At 37.7% G+C, this 20,717-nt stretch overlaps 1 protein-coding gene across 1 annotated transcript; it reads left to right on the plus strand.

The window, feature by feature from the left end:
- The first annotated feature begins 5,088 nt into the window (after positions 1–5,088).
- On the plus strand, positions 5,089–20,597 carry LOC100891437 (cholesterol 24-hydroxylase). The gene is made up of 13 exons (XM_030973921.1): positions 5,089–5,364; positions 9,136–9,216; positions 10,339–10,420; positions 11,339–11,499; positions 12,654–12,792; positions 13,073–13,186; positions 13,761–13,989; positions 14,754–14,826; positions 16,174–16,258; positions 17,303–17,413; positions 18,169–18,257; positions 19,375–19,447; positions 20,175–20,597. Exons 1-13 carry the CDS (start codon positions 5,219–5,221, stop codon positions 20,313–20,315), a joined length of 1,524 nt encoding a protein of 507 aa, XP_030829781.1. The 5' UTR covers positions 5,089–5,218; the 3' UTR covers positions 20,316–20,597.
- Positions 20,598–20,717: the final 120 nt, after the last annotated feature.

The following is a 20,717-nucleotide window of genomic DNA, read 5'->3' on the forward strand; positions in this document are numbered from 1 at the left end:
ATTTTCCAGACGTTATTCATGAAAAAATATAAGTTTGCATGGATTTCGTAATATAAACTGTATACCTTGTTCATATATATTAACAAAGCATAGAACACTTCGATTATATCAAGAAACTTCAGTTGTCTAAGAACTAGCCATTGTTTTTAATGCTTATAAAACTCTTAATACCTTCTGACATGATCTGGATATGAATTCGTTGATTATTTGCATTTTAAAGACTTCAAAGATTACATTGAAGCTTTTTAAAATGAATATAAATAATTATAAACTTCTAAATAACTTTTAACATACTTGTAATGAGGACAACAGAAAAGGCAATTGATGAATGACGTCAATGACCTTTACTTCTTGAAATGTTCAGTGGTAGCGTGTATAATGAAAAAGTATTAATCCTGTGTAAATGTAATAAATAGATCAAAACCTGTTTCCCTCAATCAATACTCTCATATTTGACAAGCTATCATGTTTTCTCCTGATCGCTATCCTTCTAGGTTTAATTAGAAACACGATTTATAGTTCATATATGAAGAACTGTCGATGGCTTATGATCGTGATGATGAGTCTGGTATAAAGAGCATGACAACATACTCGATAAGCACGATTTAAGTCCTATTTATTTTAATTCTATGCTATTAAGATGACTTGTCATGGTCAGATGCTTATTCATAAAACAAACTCAGATGTCATTTAACCTACAATATATAAGTAAAAACTGAAATCAAATGAACAAAGTTAAAATGAATACTTTACATACAGGTAGAACTTAAAAGAAGGTATCCTCAGTTTTTGAAATCAATCAATTTATAAAAAAAAAAAAGGGAAACATTAATTGCTTATTTATTATGAACAAATGAAACACTTGACAATATAAAATAGTGCTATACAGGCTTTATGATTTAGAATATACAAATAGTACCCCATAGGGAACCTTATCAAATACTTTGGAGAAATCAAGGAGTGCCATGTCCGATTGTTCAATGTCATCAATGGCTTTGGCGGGGTCCGAGTCTGGACAGCAAGGGTGGGCTTGGAGATGCAGGGTCGTTTCTTTCGAAAGCCATGATGTGCATCAGACAGGATGTTGTGGTCTCCAAGGTAGGTCATGATGCTGCTAAGAACGATATGCTCCAGCAATGCACAGGTCACTGACGTCAGAGAGATAGGTCTGTAGTTATCTGGGTTGCTACGGTTACCTTTCTTGAAGATGGGAGCAATATTAGCCATCTTTTATTGACACTCTGGTTAAATTAATGGAGGTTTGGAAGAATCGAGTGAACACATGTGTCATTTCGGTGGCGAGTGCCTTCAGAAATCCGGCTGGGATTCTGTCAGGACCAGTGGCTTTATGAACATCAAGCTCAGACAGGATCTTCAGAACCCTTGGTGGAGATGTGTAATGTGATCCATGGTTGGGTATAGGAGTGGTATTTTGTCTCTCCGACTAGTCATAGCTTCATTGCAGTTGAAGATGGATGAACACTGATGACTTAGGATGTTCGCCTTTGAGAGGCTGTCTGAGTAAGTCATTCCATTACATGATTTCAATGGAGCCAGACCTGAAGCATCGCATCGCTTGCTTTTTATGAAACACCAGAAACGCTTTGGGTTGTACACAGTGGCGTAATGAGCAAAAACATTTTTTTGTTTTTATTGGGGGGGGGGGGGGGGTTGGCAGACCATGCAGACCCTGATGAACGTTTTTTCAAAGAGGGTCTAGGGGCAAAGCCCCGGCGGGGGTCAAGGGGCAGAGCCCTCGAAGCTCAAGGGGTATGGGCATTAGTGGCGGAACCAGGAATTTCTTACTGGGTGGGGGGCACAAAATGGCATGGGTTGAAATATATGTAAATCGATGAGGTGACATAGTGAGGCTTTAGCGGCGAGGGAGCGGGGCGACCTAGCAGGGGTGGGTCTGGGAGGAGGTTCTGACCCCCTCCAAGAGTAGAAATCATTTGCAATTTTAGAACCACATTACACGCATTTTCAGACATTTCCGGGAGTACTAAAACGTAAGATTGCTCTCTCCTCCCCCCTCCAAGAGTAGGGATCTTTTGCAATTTAAGAACCACATTTGGCGCTTTAATGTCCACCGGCATTTCCTGGAGAAAAAAATGAATTCTTCTGATTGGTTAGAAGTTAGAGAAAAGTGATCTGTGACGACGTGAGACGTTGTATATGCTTAGTTGCTGCACAATGCACAAAGACGGTGGTCCGGATTTCGCCCTAAGTATTCGACCACGTTTGCATTAATAGATTTAATTGAACATATTAGGTCAGCCGTCGACACTGGTAATGTCGTCGGTATAGTGTCACTCGATCTCGAAAAAGCGTTCGATATGGTATCTCACGATATACTCATTCGTAAATTAAAGTTCTATGGTTTTCATGAAAATATGATAGTGGTTCAAGGATTAATTTTTTACTTGCGAAGTCAAATAACAGTAATAAATGGCAATGAATCAAATGTGTCTTTTATCAAACACGGTACAAGAGGGCAAACAAAAGGTTTTCATGAAGCAAATAATGACTTTAGCATTGATTATTCTAAAATACACTAGTGGAACTCCTCCATGAGTAGAAGATTTGTGGATATTTGGGGTCAATTTGACCCATGTGCTAACTACGAAAAGGTCTATTGAAAATAAGTCATGGTTTAATTTCATTTGGGGGCGCTACCAGTACGCCAGTGGTTATACATATGTTATCAGGGCTAACAATGTCTGTCAGGAACCTACTGTAGGCTTTCTTGGAAATTGTGTTATATAATCCACCAGGTAATTTCTGTTGAACCTCATGCATCTGTCTGGTGCTGATGTCAACTGCTTATCCAAATTCACCGAAGCTGGACGGGAGCAATGCTGGTCTAAATAAAGCCTATTGATAGAACAATAATGTATATCGTAAACCCACTTCTCATTGATTCGATAAACATTCTTTTGTAGGCATATTTTATTCTTTACATGTATCTAAATTTAGACCAAAAAGGTGAAAGATAAATGCAGTAGAATCGTAATATAGCCATACAAAGCATATACTATATGTTTTTAACGTGACGTACATCTACGAAATTGGCATGAGGCTGGCACACATATTTTATGCAAAATCAATGTTTATAGAGGGCGCTGTTTCATAATATGCAAATTAACCTGTCATCTATGGCAATGCAACATCACGAAACATTTTTGTAGTGGTGGTCATAGAGATATACAGACATTTGGCTGCCCAAAATTGTAGAAAAATCCTTATTATATAATTATTATACATTTTTAGAGAAAAATCATGTACTTCGGCGGTCACTTTGTATGACGTCATATATCTTAAATTGCTTAAGGCTGGCACAGTGTCAGCAATCGAATTCTTTAAATAGAAGGTTTAGGCAATCATAATCCATTGAAGAAAAAACACTATAGAGTACCCTAAAATAAGGTTAGTCCTATAATCTGGACTTGGCTGCCAGACTATTATGCTAGAAATGTCACTTCATCATCAAATAGATTTAATGTCTAATTTCTCGTCCCTCCTCCTTCCTTCTGTTGGTCCGCCTCATTTTTTTATTTATTTTTTATTCGAGAGTTTGGTTCTAAAGTTTAAATAAACAGGGACTTTTAGATTTACACGACGAGAGCGTGGACTGCCGCGTGTGATATTAGGGACTTTTAGATTTTCACGTCGACAGCTTTGACTTCAACGTGTGACGTCATTTTGAGGCACTGCATGCGCATGCGTCACGTCGTCTCAGTCGGCGATCGAGTAATAGTATATGCCGCGTGCGCATAAAATATGAAGTTCCTCAGGTAGACAAAGGAACATCCCTTCCCTGCTATTGTAAAAATGTGTAGAACAGGTGTCACATGCATATTCACCTGTTCTACACATTTTTACAAAAGAGCAGTGAAGGGATATTCTACCACAGCAATTGTTGAGGGTAGAATGAGGAACTGTATATTTTGTCCTCTTTCTTTGTCCATAATATTCATTATGTTACTTCCTGCATGCATGTATATCGCCGAGTGCAATCTAAAAGATTTCTAATTGTAGTCAACATGGGCAGTTGAGTACGTTGACACGCATGATCAGTCGGCGTTCGTCGTGTTCTCGTCCACTCAATCTAAAAGTCCCTATTGTGTTAAGGCATTGGGCAGTGCCTTAAAAGGACGTCACATTACCTTAAAAGGATGTCACACGTGGCGGTCATCGTTCTCGTCGTGTAAATCTAAAAGTCCCTATTAACAATCTGAAGACGTCTGGAGACAGTCAGACAATCAAATTATGAATACAATGCAGTTCCAACTATTTTTTAGTCTTCGAAGCGCATATGAAGTCATATCTTAAAGAGAAGGTTCATTGATTTAAAAAAACTAACTTTAATGTCATTATTGCAAAGGTGACACTTTGATTGGCCAAGGTTATCAAAAGCCAATGCTTGGAAACATTCGAAGTAATGATTATTAACAATTACAAAACGCTTAGATACAGCCCTGACATATAGCACCTGAAAAGTTCTCCGGTCGCTGCTGAGATATGACGTCACATGTTGAACATGATTTACACAAGCAGACCATGTCCCATGACATCTCACACAATTTCAGTGCCTGTTTTTATCATCTTTTCTTCAGTTATTTCTCTTACTTCAATACCCTCAGGCGAAATGTTTAATCTATTGCCTCACTCTAAACCCCGTGCATGGTATTATTTTGATGAAAAATGCAAGGATAACAAAAAAAGGGAATCCGTCGCTTGTAAACAAAAAAGACGCCATTGTGACGGCATTAAAACATCGTTATTTTTCCGGCGAATCTCTCGTATATCCCGGATGCTATGGAGGTTGTTTTATTTGTATTTTTATAAATCACCCGATATGTAGTTGACATGAAACTTGCATGATGACCATCTGTTAGCTTACCAGTTTCTAGTAATACGATATTTGCCATATGTGTGATTTTCTATGAACCCGCACTTTAAACTCAAAATGTAGCATTTGGTCAACCCTCCCCCCCCCCCCCCCCCCCCACTGATTCCCCTAAATTCCTTTCCTTTAAGATAACAGAATCCACTAGACCGATGATCGCATTGTGCTATTATTATTGTTCTTGAACAAAAGCCAAAAGGCAAGTCACGGGTTGCATGCATACATGCACCCCACATATGCTGGCATGAAATCACATTCACAAGATATACCGAGTGAATATTCTCTACACTGCTGGAAAGAAAATCTAAAATGGAGCTGAATGACGGGTTTAGAATATTAGTCTATGCACTCTTGGTCATTTCCTCTTCCGTTGGTATTGCGTTTATGGTGTTTTCGTGGCTGCTGTACCGAGTTAACAGGAAATATGGACATTTGCCTAGCCCACGACCTAGAAGGTAGGCTTGTAGTTATAAAGTGATAAAAATACGTACATTAAATGTTTGTTGATGAAACGGCTGTTTGCCGTTTTGTTTAGTGCAAGTGTGATGTATAAATGCCAGGGAGAAGCGGCGGATCCAGGGGGGGGGGGCGAAACGGCCCGCGGTTCCTCCCTTTTATTGGCGGCGCAAAAACAAAAAAGAAGAGCAAAAAGAGGAAGAAAAGAAGAGAAAAAAAGAAAGGAGAAGAGAAAAGAAAGGAGAAGAGAAAAGAAAGGAGAAGAGAAAAGAAAAGAAAACAGAAGAGATACGAAAGAGAGAGAGAGAGAGAGAGAGAAAAAAGAAGGAAATGGCTGTGACAGTTACGACGAATAAACATGAATGAATGAACAAAACACCCCGTGACTCTTTAATTATCGAGTTTTAGTTCAAAACGATGCCCAGACCCGCGTTTCGTTATACCATGGAGATATGTAATCATATCTCCATGGTTATACGATGTTTTCTTTATACGACCAAAGAGATACCAGCTGGTATCTCTTTGATACGACGTATCGTTAGTAAGCGTACACACACATAATTTCATCGTATTGCCAAAGAGATACCAGCTGGTATCTCTTTGGTATAGCTATCCCAAAGAAATGCTGGTATCTCTTTGGCTATCCTGCTTCGGGATAGCTATACGAGGAATTTTTGTGTGTGGACACGGGGTCAGTCTAGTGTCGTTAAATCGTAACAACCACTCCCTTGGACCTTGTATTATTTACACAATTTCAAGCTGTCGAAATCACTGGAGCGAAGGAGAGTAACATGTATAGCAAGAATGCCTATTAGTATTATACCATATTCTACCATTCTTGACCAGAAGTACGTTTTAAACTCTATCCCATTGAATGTTGTGTCCAGTACTAAGGGCGTGTTCTGCTGTTTAATTCGAGGGCTTTTTTGTGCTCTTTAAAAAGAGCACATAACAGGGGCAGTGCAATTTAAATATCAGGGGGTGGATTAGAGTTTATTTATAACAAGAAATGAAAGGGTTTTATGACTTTAAAAGAGCGATAAATCTATCACTTGAAATTTAAATTGCACTGCCAGTGTGTGCTCTTCTCAAAAAGCACAAAGGCCCTCAGATTGAACATTCCATCTCAAAAGAGTCTGTAAGAGCTAGAGGTTAGTACTAGGTGCTGTGGCGTGCGTCCGTAATCCAGCTAACAATGGAAGTTACAAACTGATTCAGCCGAGGACGCAGGTTCCAAACTGAGTCACGTCTCTCGAATTGTGACGTTAAAAGTCGATCCCCAGACGTAAATAATCATATCTGATTGATACACGTCTGTAAAAACCAAATTACACACACACAAATGAAATAAAAGGGCTATTTGACATTCAAGGGCCCTTTCATTTCAATTTAGAAATAAACTCTCTCTCTCTCTTTAAGACAATTTTCTCTCTTGAAAGTCAAATAGCCATTTCATTTCAATTTAGAAATAATCTCTTTTTCTCTGAAGACAATTTCTCTCTTAAAAGTCAAATAAACTTGAAAGCATCCAAGACAGTGCTCCGCCCCGGAACATCCGACAGTGGATCTGACTGGCCCTTCAAGCTCTGCCATGTTGTATGGATCCATTCGAAAGCAAAATAAGCCCACTCAATAATTAATATATATATATATATATCCAAACGTCATAGCGATTAAACAAAATAAAAAATCCACGTATGAGGCATTTTGAACATTTTAAGAAAATTTCTTTTTCACTGTCGGCTCTGTGTTTTTAAAGTGTAACAATTCTCCTCGGATCAGATGTAGACCCAAAACAAGCCTCCTTGTCTTCAGTATATACAAATGCCATTTCGGACCTTATAGCTTTTATAGAAATCACTTCTGGACCGTCAAAGAAAAAGTGTAAGAACTCCTGGCCTACGCATTACACATCATGTCCAACTTGACAAAGAGAAAGTTATCAATTTCGAGTTTCAAATTTCATAACTTTCTTCTTTGTTCGATTTATATAATCTCACCTCCCCCTCCCCCCCCCCCCCCCCCCCCCTCTCCGGGGTGCCAAATAGTACGCGTGAAAGAGACAGAGAGAGAGAGAGAGAGAGAGAAAGAAAGATAGATAGATACATTATCCCCTTTGATACGGAATACTCAATATGGAAATGCAATCTGGGGGTGGGGGGGGGGGACACTTTTATTTTTTATTTTTTTCGGGGGGGGGGGGGTCTCTAAATTTGAAAAATTGACATTTTACTCCGTAGGGGGGTAAGGTCAGTTTTTTTTAGTTCAGCCATTGGCATAATTTTTTTTTTTTTTTTTTTTTTAAATCCACAAAGGGGGGAGGAGGTTTACTCAAAAATACACACATAATACACACATAAAAGTTTTGTTAAGGGGGTGGGTTAACCCCAACCCCCCCCCCCCTACGTACGCGCCTGCAAGCGTTATTTACTGTCCCAGTAAGTTTAAGTTAAAATAAAGACCAGTTATGGTCATGCGATTGCATTGTGAAAGAAACGTGGTGGAATCGATCAGAAAAGTTTGATCTTCTAGCATATAAGTGTTGGTGTGTACTGCAAGGTTCTGGAATCATCAAAATGATAAGAAATTTGGCCCAGTCTTCGTAAAGTTACAAGCACTGTACACAGAAAGATGTATATGGGATTAAACACACGTGCATGACACGTGCGTTTATCTCTCACACACCAATAGATAAACTAATTTAACAAATATATCAATTAGTAGGCGGTTTCCCGGCAAAATTTGTATCATCATGTATTAGTCAAACAATATTCTTTCACATGAATGGTAATTAGAGCTTCCATTTCATTTTTTGAAATTTGGGCATTTCCAATACTGGTCTTTACCTTTAAATGTAATTTAGTATGTAACCGTCAGCAACCTGAAATTTATATATATAATTTTGTTCACTCTTTGTAATGGGTGTATCAACTTGTCAAGCCACATAGGCTTTTACTGATACACCCTATTTCATTTTACAACTATTTACATTTAAATGTTATTACTTTGTTCCACATATTTAAGTTGATTTTATGTATCAATCAATCAATCAATCAAAATATAATGTCAAGGAACAAACTAAAGAAAAAGCAGGAACAGGTGAATTATGGGGAAAATTTTGCCAAACACATAGAGAAGGAAATGTAGAAGGAAGTATAATTACTGTGTATGTAACATTACAGTTCATAGTGCCATATTGAATGTCATTCATACAGAGTAAAACAGTTAAAATAAACTAAATGAAGTTATACTTTTAATGAAATGGAAATGCGCATACCGAAATTGTGAGTAATGCGTAAACTATCAAAATATCACACTAAACATACTTTAAAGTGCAGCGTCCCATTAAAAATCGAAACCGAGAATTATCGTTGCTTTATCATAATCCAATCACAATTATAATTGATAAATGATACATTTGATGCAACTCATATGATGCATTTTTCACGCATGAGTGATTAAAAACAATTTGAAGAGAGGGTACCAAAAATTCCTTGGCAAATTATCTCTATAAGTGAATGATTTATTATTAATCATTTTAATTCAATGTCACTTTATTCTTTACTAGCCACTTTCTTATTTCAAATTGAGAAAGCATTTTGGAGATAATAAAACAACATCGATGTTAGTTTTTTACGTTCTTATGTACAGCTCTATATAAAACAGTAACTGAAGTACTACGCTATCAAACTAAAACTTGTTAAAATTTATATGATGTTGGAAGAAATATACAATGCTTTTAATCCTGTTTTTATCATTTGTTAATTTAGTTTCTTCACTGGTCACTTGTCTCCCATTAATGCTGTTGCAAAGAAAATGGAATTTCCAGTGCTGACTCTTTTGCATCAGTGGTAAGTTTACAGATGGTAAATTCAAAAATGGAAAATTTAAAGATAGCAAGTTTAAAGATGATAAGTTTAAAGATGACTTTGGCTACGAGAACCGGGTGGTCCCTGTGTTAACTATATGGGAATGAGAAAATTCAGTTGTCAACGGGTTAAAGATTGCAATTTATAAGATAGTGAGTTTAAAGTAAGTATATAAATGGTAGTTTTAAGGATAGTAAGTTTGGGATAGTAAGTTTAAAGAGTGTAATTCGAAGATGGTAGGGTTAAAGATTAAGTTTGAAGGGTCCTAGGACAATTATCCCCTGAACAATCACCCCGGTCAATTACCAGCGGGACAATTACCCCCGAGGACAATTACCCCGGAATGTAAATGTTATCCCCATGGTCAACCTCCCCCAGGACAATTAACCTCCGGAAAAATACCCTCCCGGATAATTACCCACCTTAGAAATCACCCCCTAACCCCCCCCCCCTGAGGATAATTACCCCCGAAAAACTGCTTTTATTAAAACCAACTTATTACCGGGGTGTACTTTCCCTTAAATGAGGTAAGTGTCCTAGGGGGGGGGGGGGGGAGGGGATAATTGTCGTAGGGGATTATTTCTGGGGGTAGTACTCCTCGGGGGGTAATTATCCACGTTGGGTATTTTCCTAGAGGGTAGTTTTCCGGAGGATAATTTTTATGTGGGTTATTGTCCATGGGGTGATTGTCCTGATACAAGTTTAAAAATTGTAATTGTAAAGACGGTAAGGTTAAAGATAGTGAAAGATGGTAAGCTTAACAAGCCTCAGATGGTAAGGTTAAAGGGATAGTTGAGTTCTTGTTCTTGTTGAGTTCACATTGTTTTCAGCAAAATATACACTTTCGCATTTAGATTCTGAGCAGTGCATATTTTTCTTTTGCTTTGATTTTGTAATGATTACAGACTCGTTCAGATGTGATGCGGTTAACCGTCGCAAAAAGGAAAGAAGGACGCAGCTTTATACGTGTAAATGAATGGCAACTTAGAGCCTCAGAAATTTGACACTTATTTCACTTAACGTCATATCTGAACAAGACCTTTTTTGCATTTGTGACAGCATAAACTAATAATTATTATGAATTATTTGATATTTATTTGAAAGGACGAGAGATCTTGGACCAGTCTTCTGGGTACGATTCATTATACAGCCAATGGTTTTTTGCTCTAACCCCCCAACAGTCAAGGTAATAAACCAAATACAGCCCTCTTTTTTGTAACTCTTTTGCTTACATTGCAATCTTATCATAGTCTTAGGATATATACTGTAATTCGGTGGAATTTATATAGTTTGAATTTTAAATGTTTTTTTTAAATAGTGAAATGAAAATTAAATGTGAAATGATTATACGAAACCTTATACTATAACGAGTCTAACAACAATCTCCAGACTGACCGATTCTTGGTGTGTTATCGGTCTCATCGGTGTGAGATAATACCTCAGTCACATCGCCATACAGACGCCACACCGACCCCAAACCGATGCCACACCGACTCCTACCCGACGCCGAATCGACCCCAAACCGATGCCACACCGACTCCAAACCGATGCAGCACCGACTCCTAGCCGACGCCGCATCGACCCCAAACCGACGCCACACCGAATCCTAAACCGATGCCACGCCGAATCCAAACCGACACCACACCGAATCCTAAAGCGACGCCACACCGACTCCGAACCCACTCCAAACCCACCGATTCTTAAAGCCATGAAATGCATCATTTTGTTCGATGTTCTACCCGGCAGCTGTAGCCCGCACAATTATGTTTGCAGACTGCATCTAGTTTCACATTTCGTTAACTTTACTTCTCAGTACTTACTCTTGATAATATACTCACTATAGTCACAGTTTGTTATTTTTCTCATGATAACTTTTGATAACTTTTGACTTGTATGTTAATTGTTTTATTATGTTCGTTTTGTTGTTGTAATTCTTTACTGTATTCTGCACTGTCTATATGGATTTTGTTCATTTAGATGGCCTTCTTTTCAGGCAGCGTCAAAAGCACTAGTGAAGCCACCCCGGTAAAAGTAAAACTGAATAAATAGAATATAAAAGTAAATAATATTTCTTATTGTTATTAATAATTTCTTTAAACATCAGGAAGTTAGCCTGGACAGCCGCCATCTCAAGCCTCATTCTCTGTATGATCGGTTCCACTCTGTGTTTGGTGAGAGATTTATGGGATATGGGCTCCTCTCAGAAGTTAACCACGAGAAGTGGCATACTCGTCGAGCATTGCTAAACCCTGCCTTCAACCGCAAGTGAGTATTCCCAAGTTCATAGATCAGGGCCCTGTTTAACAAAATTGGCTATCAATAGCAAGTTTCAATCACTGTTAAAAGCTACTGAAATCATTGCATTTGATTGGCTAAGAGCAAATTTGTCATTGAATTTAAGCATTTTGTGCTTATAAGAAGTTTTATGAAACAGGGTCCAGAAGTTCATTAAACCGAAGTGTTGACCGAAGTTGTTTGTGTTTTGTGTATTAAAAAGGTGTTCGATGTTTTACTAACATTTGCTAACATTTTTAACAAATAGTGGCATTTTACATTCATTCATGTGTGTGTGTCATATAATTAGGCAGCAACAAGTTAAAGAGGGTTGAGAAAATGGAAATTAAAGGAAGTAAAATTAAACGATGCAGAGAGAATGGAAAAGAAGAAAATCAAGAAGGAAAAAGCGAGAGAAACAAAAATCAAGAAACAAAAAGAGAGAGGAAAAGAAGACGATGAATACAAATATAAATAGTAGTCGAGTAGAAGTAGTAGTAGTAGTAGTAGTAGTAGTAGCGGTAGTAGAAACAGTCGTAAACGTAGTCGTAGAAGCAGCAGTAGTAGTAGTAGAAGTCATAGTTGTAGTTATAGTGATGGTAATACAAATAATAACAGCAGTAAGAGTAGTAGGAGTAGTAGGAGTAGTAGCAGCAGCAGTCGTCGTAGTAGCAGTAGTCGCAGTAGTAGTAGTAGTAGTAGTAGTAGTAGTGGTAGTAGTAGTAGTACTCTAACGCATAGTCGCCGTAGTAATGGGAATAGTAGACTACTAGTAGACGTACATGTAGTAGTATTAGTAGAAGTAGCAGTAGTATAGTAATGTAAGTAGCAGTAGTAGTAATGTAAGTAGTAGTGGTAGTAGTAGTAGAAGAAGTAGTAGCCTAGTGGTAGTAGTTGTAGTAGTAGAAGGAAAAGATGTAGAAGAAGAAGAAGAAGAAGAAGAAGAAGAAGAAGAAGAAGAAGAAAAAAAAAAAAAAAAGAAGAAAAAAAGAAGAGGATGGTGAGAGTGCTGCTACTGTTGATGATGATATAGTGACGATGATGATAGTGATAATGATTGATGATGATGGCAAAGCAGAAGGAAGAAGAAAAACAGAAGTGCAAACAGAACAGTTAATGAACGCTTCGAAATATATTCCTATCAGGTATCTAAAGCAAATGATGGACCTTTTCGACGAGAGTGCGACCCGTCTTCGAGATCATCTCATCCCCTTAGCCGACGACAAAACGCTTGTTAGAATGTTGGAGCATTTCAATAATGTCGCTCTGGATGTCATTGGAAAGGTAACACTAACCGCTATTAATTTCCCCCTCCTCCTATTCATTAACCACTCTCACTCTCTCTTCTCGCCCCCCCCCCCCACCTCTCACCCCACTCCTTCTCTCCTTTCATTGTCTCTCTGCATGATCATTGAAAAAAGGCTATCCTTCATTCATATAACTGAATAATACGACGAATTCGTTGTGCATATGAGTTCATATTTCTTGTTTTGTGTTCATTGATAATACACATAACGTTAATGATCCTGTTCCCATTTTCTCATATTCATTCTCTTTGCTAAAGGTCGGCTTTGACATGGATATTAACGCCGTCGAAAATTCCGACTGTCCCTTTCCGTCAGCGGTGGCGCTAGCACTTCAAGGCATAAACGTTGCATTTCAGAACCCCCTTACTTTGGTATGCTTTTTCAGCATTCTTTTCTCGGAAAATCCGGACTAAAAGAAAGCAGAAAATCAGGGTAGCAGGCCGGTGGACGTTTGAAAGAAATCGTTGTATATCTGTAACTGTTTTTGATTGATTTTTTTTTTTTAAATGAACACATGTAAATATACGTTTGAAATGTACATTTTTTTATTAAACGGGCCATTATTTTTTGATATGTGAAATATATAATTTTTAAATAGTAGCTTGGCGAGATAGTGCGGCAAATAATGGCGTATCCATAATGGGCACGATTCTTAATGGCATTATATAAAAACCTGTGATTTGACATGTCTCAATATGTTTTTTAGTATTATTAAATCTAATCAAGGCTGAAGAGATGATTACTTGGTCTATGTCCTACTTGCATGGTTTTACTGTAATGGCATAAAAATATGATTTTTCAACAATTATGCATTTTAGTTCTGGACGAGTCTTTTCGTAACACTATATTTCGCTAAGCCACGTAATAAATTGCAAACAAAGTTATTGCACACGCCTTCACAGTCGTATCACATCACATTATCATCAATATTTTTACAAATTACAGGTTGATCCTCGCAGCAAAGCACGCCAATATCGCCGATCAGTGCGCGACGCCGTCAAACTGGTACGAAACATTGGCCAGGATTGCATCGAAAAGAGAAGAGAGGCAAAGAAGAAAGGCGAGGAGTTGCCGAAGGACATACTGACATGTATTTTGCAAGCCGAGGACGATGTTGGCCAGAAGATTGAGATGGCAGAATTGCTCGACGAGTTCGTGACATTTTTCTTAGCTGGTTAGTTAGTTATACTTCGTCTCTTAGTAGTGTAAAGATTCTTTCAAGGATTAGTTTTTGATGATTATAATCAAGATGAAACCGGCCGAAGTAATAAAGGGTTATCAAACACAAATGGGGTCAATAATACCACAATGATAGCTTTCTTCATCTTATATAGCACGTAAACGTAAAATTTCAATCCATTTTTTTCCTTTTGTTTAATGTACGAGGCACATCAATGAACGTTGGCTAGGCATAGTTTTTCAGCTTGGGAAGGAATGGACAGCCCACTAAGAAAATTCACCAATAAATTGTTCAAAATTGTTATACCATTTCATAAGCTAAACGAATTTACCAGTTTACAGTCAAATCTCGTTATATTGCTAATTTATTTGGGCAAAGCAAATTACTTCATTGTATGAGGGCTAAAAATAGCAATATGAACACTCACAAACAGTGGGATCGACATAATTCCGTTGCTCCGTCTAACGAGAGTTTAAACAGTGTTCTTTCTGTCGAGGTTCCACTGTTCTTATTTCATTTTTCCGACAGAAGGTTTGAATCACAAACTTGCCAATATCATTTCGGGGAAGAGGGCATTGCCTCCTCATGACACTAGTGATAACCGTTTCTCCTCTCCAAAGGTCCAATAGCATGATGCTGAACGGCTACACTTATGGGGGTCGATACTTCTGATAAGGCTATTATACATCACCCATGTCATAATATTTTGATACGTAATATGCTTATAACCTTGAACTTTATTGTGGTTCAATACGAAGGTCACGAAACAACGAGTAATCTCCTCGCATTTACCTTACTCGAGATTGGAAGACACAAAGACGTGGCTAAGAGGTAAAAAAACAACCTAACATTGTACTTTTATAATCTGCATAGTAAAAAACACGATAAGAGTCTCATTAAATCAAATTGAGGCATATTCAATGGCATTGTGTGTTACCTACTGGAAGGCGCGAACATGACAATAAAATATTTCGTGATACGAACATTTTTCGGCAATACAATAGTCTTGTTCAGACGATGGCAATTTCGGTCGGGGTAAAGGTCGTGTTAAGAGCTAGTCGGGGTAGATATGGTGAGGTCGGTGTAAAGGTCGAAGTAGTGACCGTCTGAACGATGGTCCTGTTAGCTACACCTACCTTTACCCCGACCGACTTACTCCTGGATTTATCCAGGAGTAACGCGCTAACACGACTAGAGGGTAGCGTAAGTTGACCGTGTGGGTGCTCTCACTTGGCACTCGGAGTATCTGTGACCTTATCGAAAATGAAAATTAGATTTTGCACGGTTTAGATGAGGAAGGTGTGTTGAGGTCGACTGGATGCGGGTGCCACCACTTCCAAGGGCGGTTCCAGGGGGCGCACTTCCCCTTTTTTACCTTTAAAAAAAATCACATAAATTATGTTCAGTTTACTCATTCAGAAATGCGACAGATTGTACCATGATAGAGCATCTTAAGGTTCAATATTTTCCGGGGCCCTTTAAGCGGGCCCTACCCCACACCGTGAAGGCTTTGCACTATCAATTTCGTACATTTCACGCCCCTCCCCCCTTGTAAAATCTTGGATCCGCCCCTGACTACTGGAAGTTACGCTGAGTCAGACTGGGTCGATGGAAGGTTGTGTTAACTTAATCGTGGCAAGTTGGTCCGAGTAAGAGGGTGTGGCCAACTAATGACGTAACTTGTAAGTGAAAAATACATGAGATATTTAATGCTGCAGGGATTATCTTACGTCGACTTAGAAGACCCCTCTGAACATGGCTAACGTCGTATTAAAACTGCTCTTAAGTTTATATCTCGAAAATCTTTTCGATCATGATTTAAGCATCGATAAATATCAATTTACCAATTATTACCAAACATGACTGGAATAGGCAGGAAAACAAATAATCTTTAACAAATCGCACGGGTCGTGTTATAACAATATTGTTGGCTCATTTAAGGTAGATCAGAATTTGGAGACTTTAATCATACTATTTGTATTTAAATCACAGTGAAAATAAAATATTAAGGAGGGAAATAATATCGATGGCAAACAGGAGCGCAATGGATACCTGGAAAGAAGCAAAATAGAATGTAATATACAAGTCAAATCCAACTGTTTTTGTATAACTTGTGTGGGATTGCTAACCATAAATAATCGTTTCCTGTTATATTATATTCCTTTTTTTTTTTACTAGACTAAAAGATGAAGTAGACGAAGTCCTCGGAAGTAAATCGATTATTGAGTACTCGGATCTCTCGAAATTGGAATACATGTCTAGGGTAGGTAGTGCATAGGGCATGCCAGAGAACAACCGTTGGCTGAAGAGAGTGTGAATAGATGAATGGATAAAAGAATGAACACAATTTTTATTCATAAATTCATTCCTAAACACACTAATAAATAAATTAATAAAGTATTTCATTGAATAATTACAACTCAGTGTTCCAAGATAATCTCAAAATATTTGTACGCTGCAACATTGATATGATATGATTATGAAATTTATTATAATGCTCTTAAGTAAAATATGAATTAATGTTTAATAACTAAACATCCACAAACTGGACGCCATTTTTCTACCCGTTTTACGTTTTCTACATTATTTTGATAAGGTGGATATCAAAAGGAAATGCATGTTATTTTCATGCAGGTTTGATTTTAAGTGAGCTAAAATATGTTTGATCACCCCATTGTCATATAAATTAAGTCCCTTTCACATCGGATCTGCGTAGGGTTGCGTAGTGTGGCGTACCGATTACACCGAAATTAAGTTGCGTATTCATGAAATAAATGTCGCTTCGGCGTAGTCCCTGCGTAGGTTATGCGTAGGCTGGCATACGATGGCGTATGGTTATGTATCATGTAAATAGGCACCGCGTACCTACGGCGTATGCAATTGGCGTATTTACGCGTACGATTTCATATAACCGGCGTAGTTTTGAGTATATTTACGTATGCCTGGCGTAGTTTGCTTACGGTTGCGTACGCTTGCTTATTGTGGGCGCAAGTGCCGTACGTGCAAGCAGTCAATGTGCATAGGCTGCGCGCAGGTAGGATTTAGGACGCCTTTATACGCTTTTACTGCTTTATCGGAGTTGCGTAGGGTAGCGTACTATTGCGTAGGCATTGCGTACAGTAGCGTTGACTTGTTTTCCACAGTATGTATCATCGCATCTATTGTATATCATGTATTATATATGGTCATTTACTTGTTTATATCACACAGGGCTCCTGGTAGCCTGCTTATATTTTATTCAAATACATTGGACCAGGTGAAGAAGAAAAAAAATATGCACACTTTAACATTTCATTCTTATCCGTAGGTATTTAAAGAAACAATGCGCCTTAACCCACCTGTAAGTGGTTTAAGCCGTGTCCTTGCTTCTGATGTTCAATCGTGTGGTTACGTCATTCCAAAGGGGACAACTATAATGGTGGGTATAGTCACAAATCATTTTATTTCGGCTTCGTCTCTCCACCCAGATATTAAAGATAAACTTGAGTTCTGGTTTTTTTTTTTTTAATTCTAACAGAATCAAACGAAACTTTCACTGAATGTTCAAGACTACAAATAAATGTCATTTGCCAAATAATTTTGGTAAAAAATGTATACTATGAATATTTCATTGATGATATTGTCCAACATATTTACAATGGCTTCTGAAATATTGCATGGCATACTTATCTGTCGAGATACCCTACCCGTCCAGCATTACTGTTTCATCCAAACGAGACAAAGGCTGGCGTATGCTCGTCAGTGGCGTAGTCTAAAAAATCCCCCCTTAATACATTTTGAAATATCAATACTTGAATATATAATGCATTACAGATGTTATATAGCGTTACTGAGTATTGTTTTTTTATCAGGTTTCATTAGTTATACCCTCTGATTCTTCGAAGTTTGTGGGGCACCGGTTCGTGTATGGTTTCAACAGATGAGCTGGGATGAAATGTGAAGAATTTTTTTAATTTTCTTATTTGATTCCTCACTAGTCAGTTGCCACGAATTCCTTCCGAAGAACATTTTGTTAGATCAGCGACTATTTCTATTTCTGAACATTAGTATAAGTTTCACTTGATTCTTTGAAAATGCCATTCCAGGATTACTAGAATGTAATATTAATTGTATATGATGACCTCGGAAATTCTATTTTGTTAACATTCTTATGACACGACTTTATCGATGCAGTTCATGACATACGTGACGTCACGATTGGAAGAGTTTTTCGATGATCCTCTTCTATTCAATCCTGATCGATTTATTCCAACTGATGAAACGTGAGTATATTGACTATCATGCCCTTATAAGCTCACACGAATATTCAGAATTCTCTGTAAGTACGGCCCTAGTCTGATAAAACGTGTGCATATATGGGCTTCATTTAATGCAAAAAAAAAATGCTACTGAGTACACTAATGTTAATTCGAAGTTTGTTGAAGCATTGACCATGACCATGACCATGACTGGTGACGTCATCTAGGCGCCATTTTGTGAAATTTTCTGAAAATCAAGATCATATCTTCATAACGTGTCATCAAAACTGAACCATGTTTGAAACACATAAACTTCAGGTTAAGGTTCACCATAAAATGTCATCAAAATCTGCGCACGCACCACGACGCGCACGTATGCGCGCGTCAAAATTTGTAATCAAATGAGAGTATATTTAAGGCCATTAAAGCATAAATAAAAATTGCGCTCGGGCGTTGTCACGCGTAACGCCATTACACAACATAGAATCGCCATTTTTTTCTTTCAAGATATTTCCCATTTTTTCCCGAACATTTTGATACCCTGTTTATTTCTGTAAGACTATTAATAACGGAATCAGCGTCCGTCAAGATAATAATGTTCGTGCGCGCGAGTTCATGTAATAGCATATATGGGCAAAAACATGCTTATACAAAAGTAAAGCTGTTTGGGATGCACCCGGGGGGGGGGGGCGTTTTACAAAACTTGTCATCAGTGATAGATAACAGTTTTTGTCATAAGCTACTGGAATCCTTGTTTCTGATTGGTTATCAGCAGATTTGTCACTGATTTTTGTCAATTGTCATTGAACAAAGGCTTTGTGAAACACCCTCCTGGACCCCCCCCCCCCTCATTTTTTCATATTTTGATAGAGTATGAGTCGGAGATATGATTTCATGTCTCATTTGACCATTAAAAATATTCTGACGTCATCATAATGGCCTTCAACGGAACTCAAAATATGAATTTGCATATTATGACGTCAGCATATTTATGGAAAATTGATTGTATCTCTGTAAATAAACGACTTTATTGTTACTATCATCATCGTTTTCATCATCATTAGTATTATCCAAATTTATTCCGTTCAAATCCGACAGAATATTATACGTGGAAGATCTTATTTGTATAATATCTTTTCAGGCCGAGGCACTTCTTTGCATACTATCCCTTTGCCATTGGGCAACGTAATTGTATCGGACAGCAATTAGCTCTGGTAAGTCTACTCTCTCTCTCTCTCTTTCTACATACTAGTCAAAGGGAAGATTCAGGAGACAGAAAAAATATTAGGTACCATACACTAAACCCACTCTAAATTTGTACACCTACAAGAATCATGCAAAGAATGGGAGAGACAAAAAAGACACAAACTATATTATCACCATTCATTAGCCGTTTTCAGTATCATAACAAACGAAAATATTAATGTCGTTTTTGTTCTATAAGTCGTCAAGTTTTTAATGCAAAATATGTAAATTTTATTTTCGCTAGTATGAATGAACAGTTTAATATTCGTTTCATAACTATGATATTTTTAAGTAGTTTTACTACTTCTACTACTACTACTACTTATACTACTTCTAATAATAATAATAATGATTATTATTATTACTACAATTATAATACTAATGATATTAATAATAATACTAATAATACTGCTGCTGCGGTTGCTACTACTAGTCTACTACTGCTACTATAAGTCCTACTACTACTACATGTATTTTTACTATGACTTCTACTACTTTACCATTGCTACCACTATAATACTACTAATACTACTTCTGCTGATGTTGCTCATACTAGTCTACTACTGCTACTATAAGTCTGACTATTACAACTACTATATTACTACTACTACTACTACTTCTGCTGCTATTACTTCTTACTACTACTACTACTGCTCTAAACCCTTAATTTTTGACTAACTGTTTTTAATTTTGCAGATTGAATCAAAGGTGATCTTGGCAAAACTGTTGCAGAGTTTTGACTTTAGACTGGAGCAATCTCAGCGTCATATCATTCTTAGAGAGGTCACCAACAAACCGATTGATGGATGCAAGAATTACATTAGCCTCAGGGACTAAAGGTCCATTTAATCAAACTTAATTTCCAACCACATGGCGGAGAGATATGGCACCGTATGGACAGCGAAATATCGTCTTTCTAACCATGGCGTGATCAGAAAGAAGATCAATGCAGAAAGAATTTTTTGGTTGCAAAGTCAAAACATCATCTATAGAAATAAATGCCGCAGTTAGTAATAAAGGAAACAAGTCGTGTTGCGAACGACCGAAGACATTCCTTATTAGACACGGCTTAATTCCCGACCCCACGAACACGATAATGATAAGCAAACTCAGCTGTAACTACGATAGCAGCTGTATAGGGCCTTTGAGGGAGTTTTTAATCCGGGGGTATTAATCCCTTTTAATTACTTAATCCTTTTTAATGACTTCCATAAAACAATAGGGAAGAGGAAATGAAAT

The sequence above is a fragment of the Strongylocentrotus purpuratus genome, unplaced genomic scaffold (genome assembly GCF_000002235.5).
Source record: "Strongylocentrotus purpuratus isolate Spur 01 unplaced genomic scaffold, Spur_5.0 spur5_scaffold_7, whole genome shotgun sequence".
NCBI classification, from domain to species: domain Eukaryota; kingdom Metazoa; phylum Echinodermata; class Echinoidea; order Camarodonta; family Strongylocentrotidae; genus Strongylocentrotus; species Strongylocentrotus purpuratus.

What these genes read in the sequence shown, in the direction of transcription:
- LOC100891437 (XM_030973921.1), top strand. Translation starts at nt 5,219, where the DNA reads ATGGAGCTGAATGACGGGTTTAGAATATTAGTCTATGCACTCTTGGTC. An exon ending in TTCAGAACCCCCTTACTTTG is followed by an intron (nt 13,187 to 13,760) that starts GTATGCTTTTTC and finishes TACAAATTACAG; the next exon opens with GTTGATCCTCGCAGCAAAGC. An exon ending in CGTGACATTTTTCTTAGCTG is followed by an intron (nt 13,990 to 14,753) that starts GTTAGTTAGTTA and finishes TTCAATACGAAG; the next exon opens with GTCACGAAACAACGAGTAAT.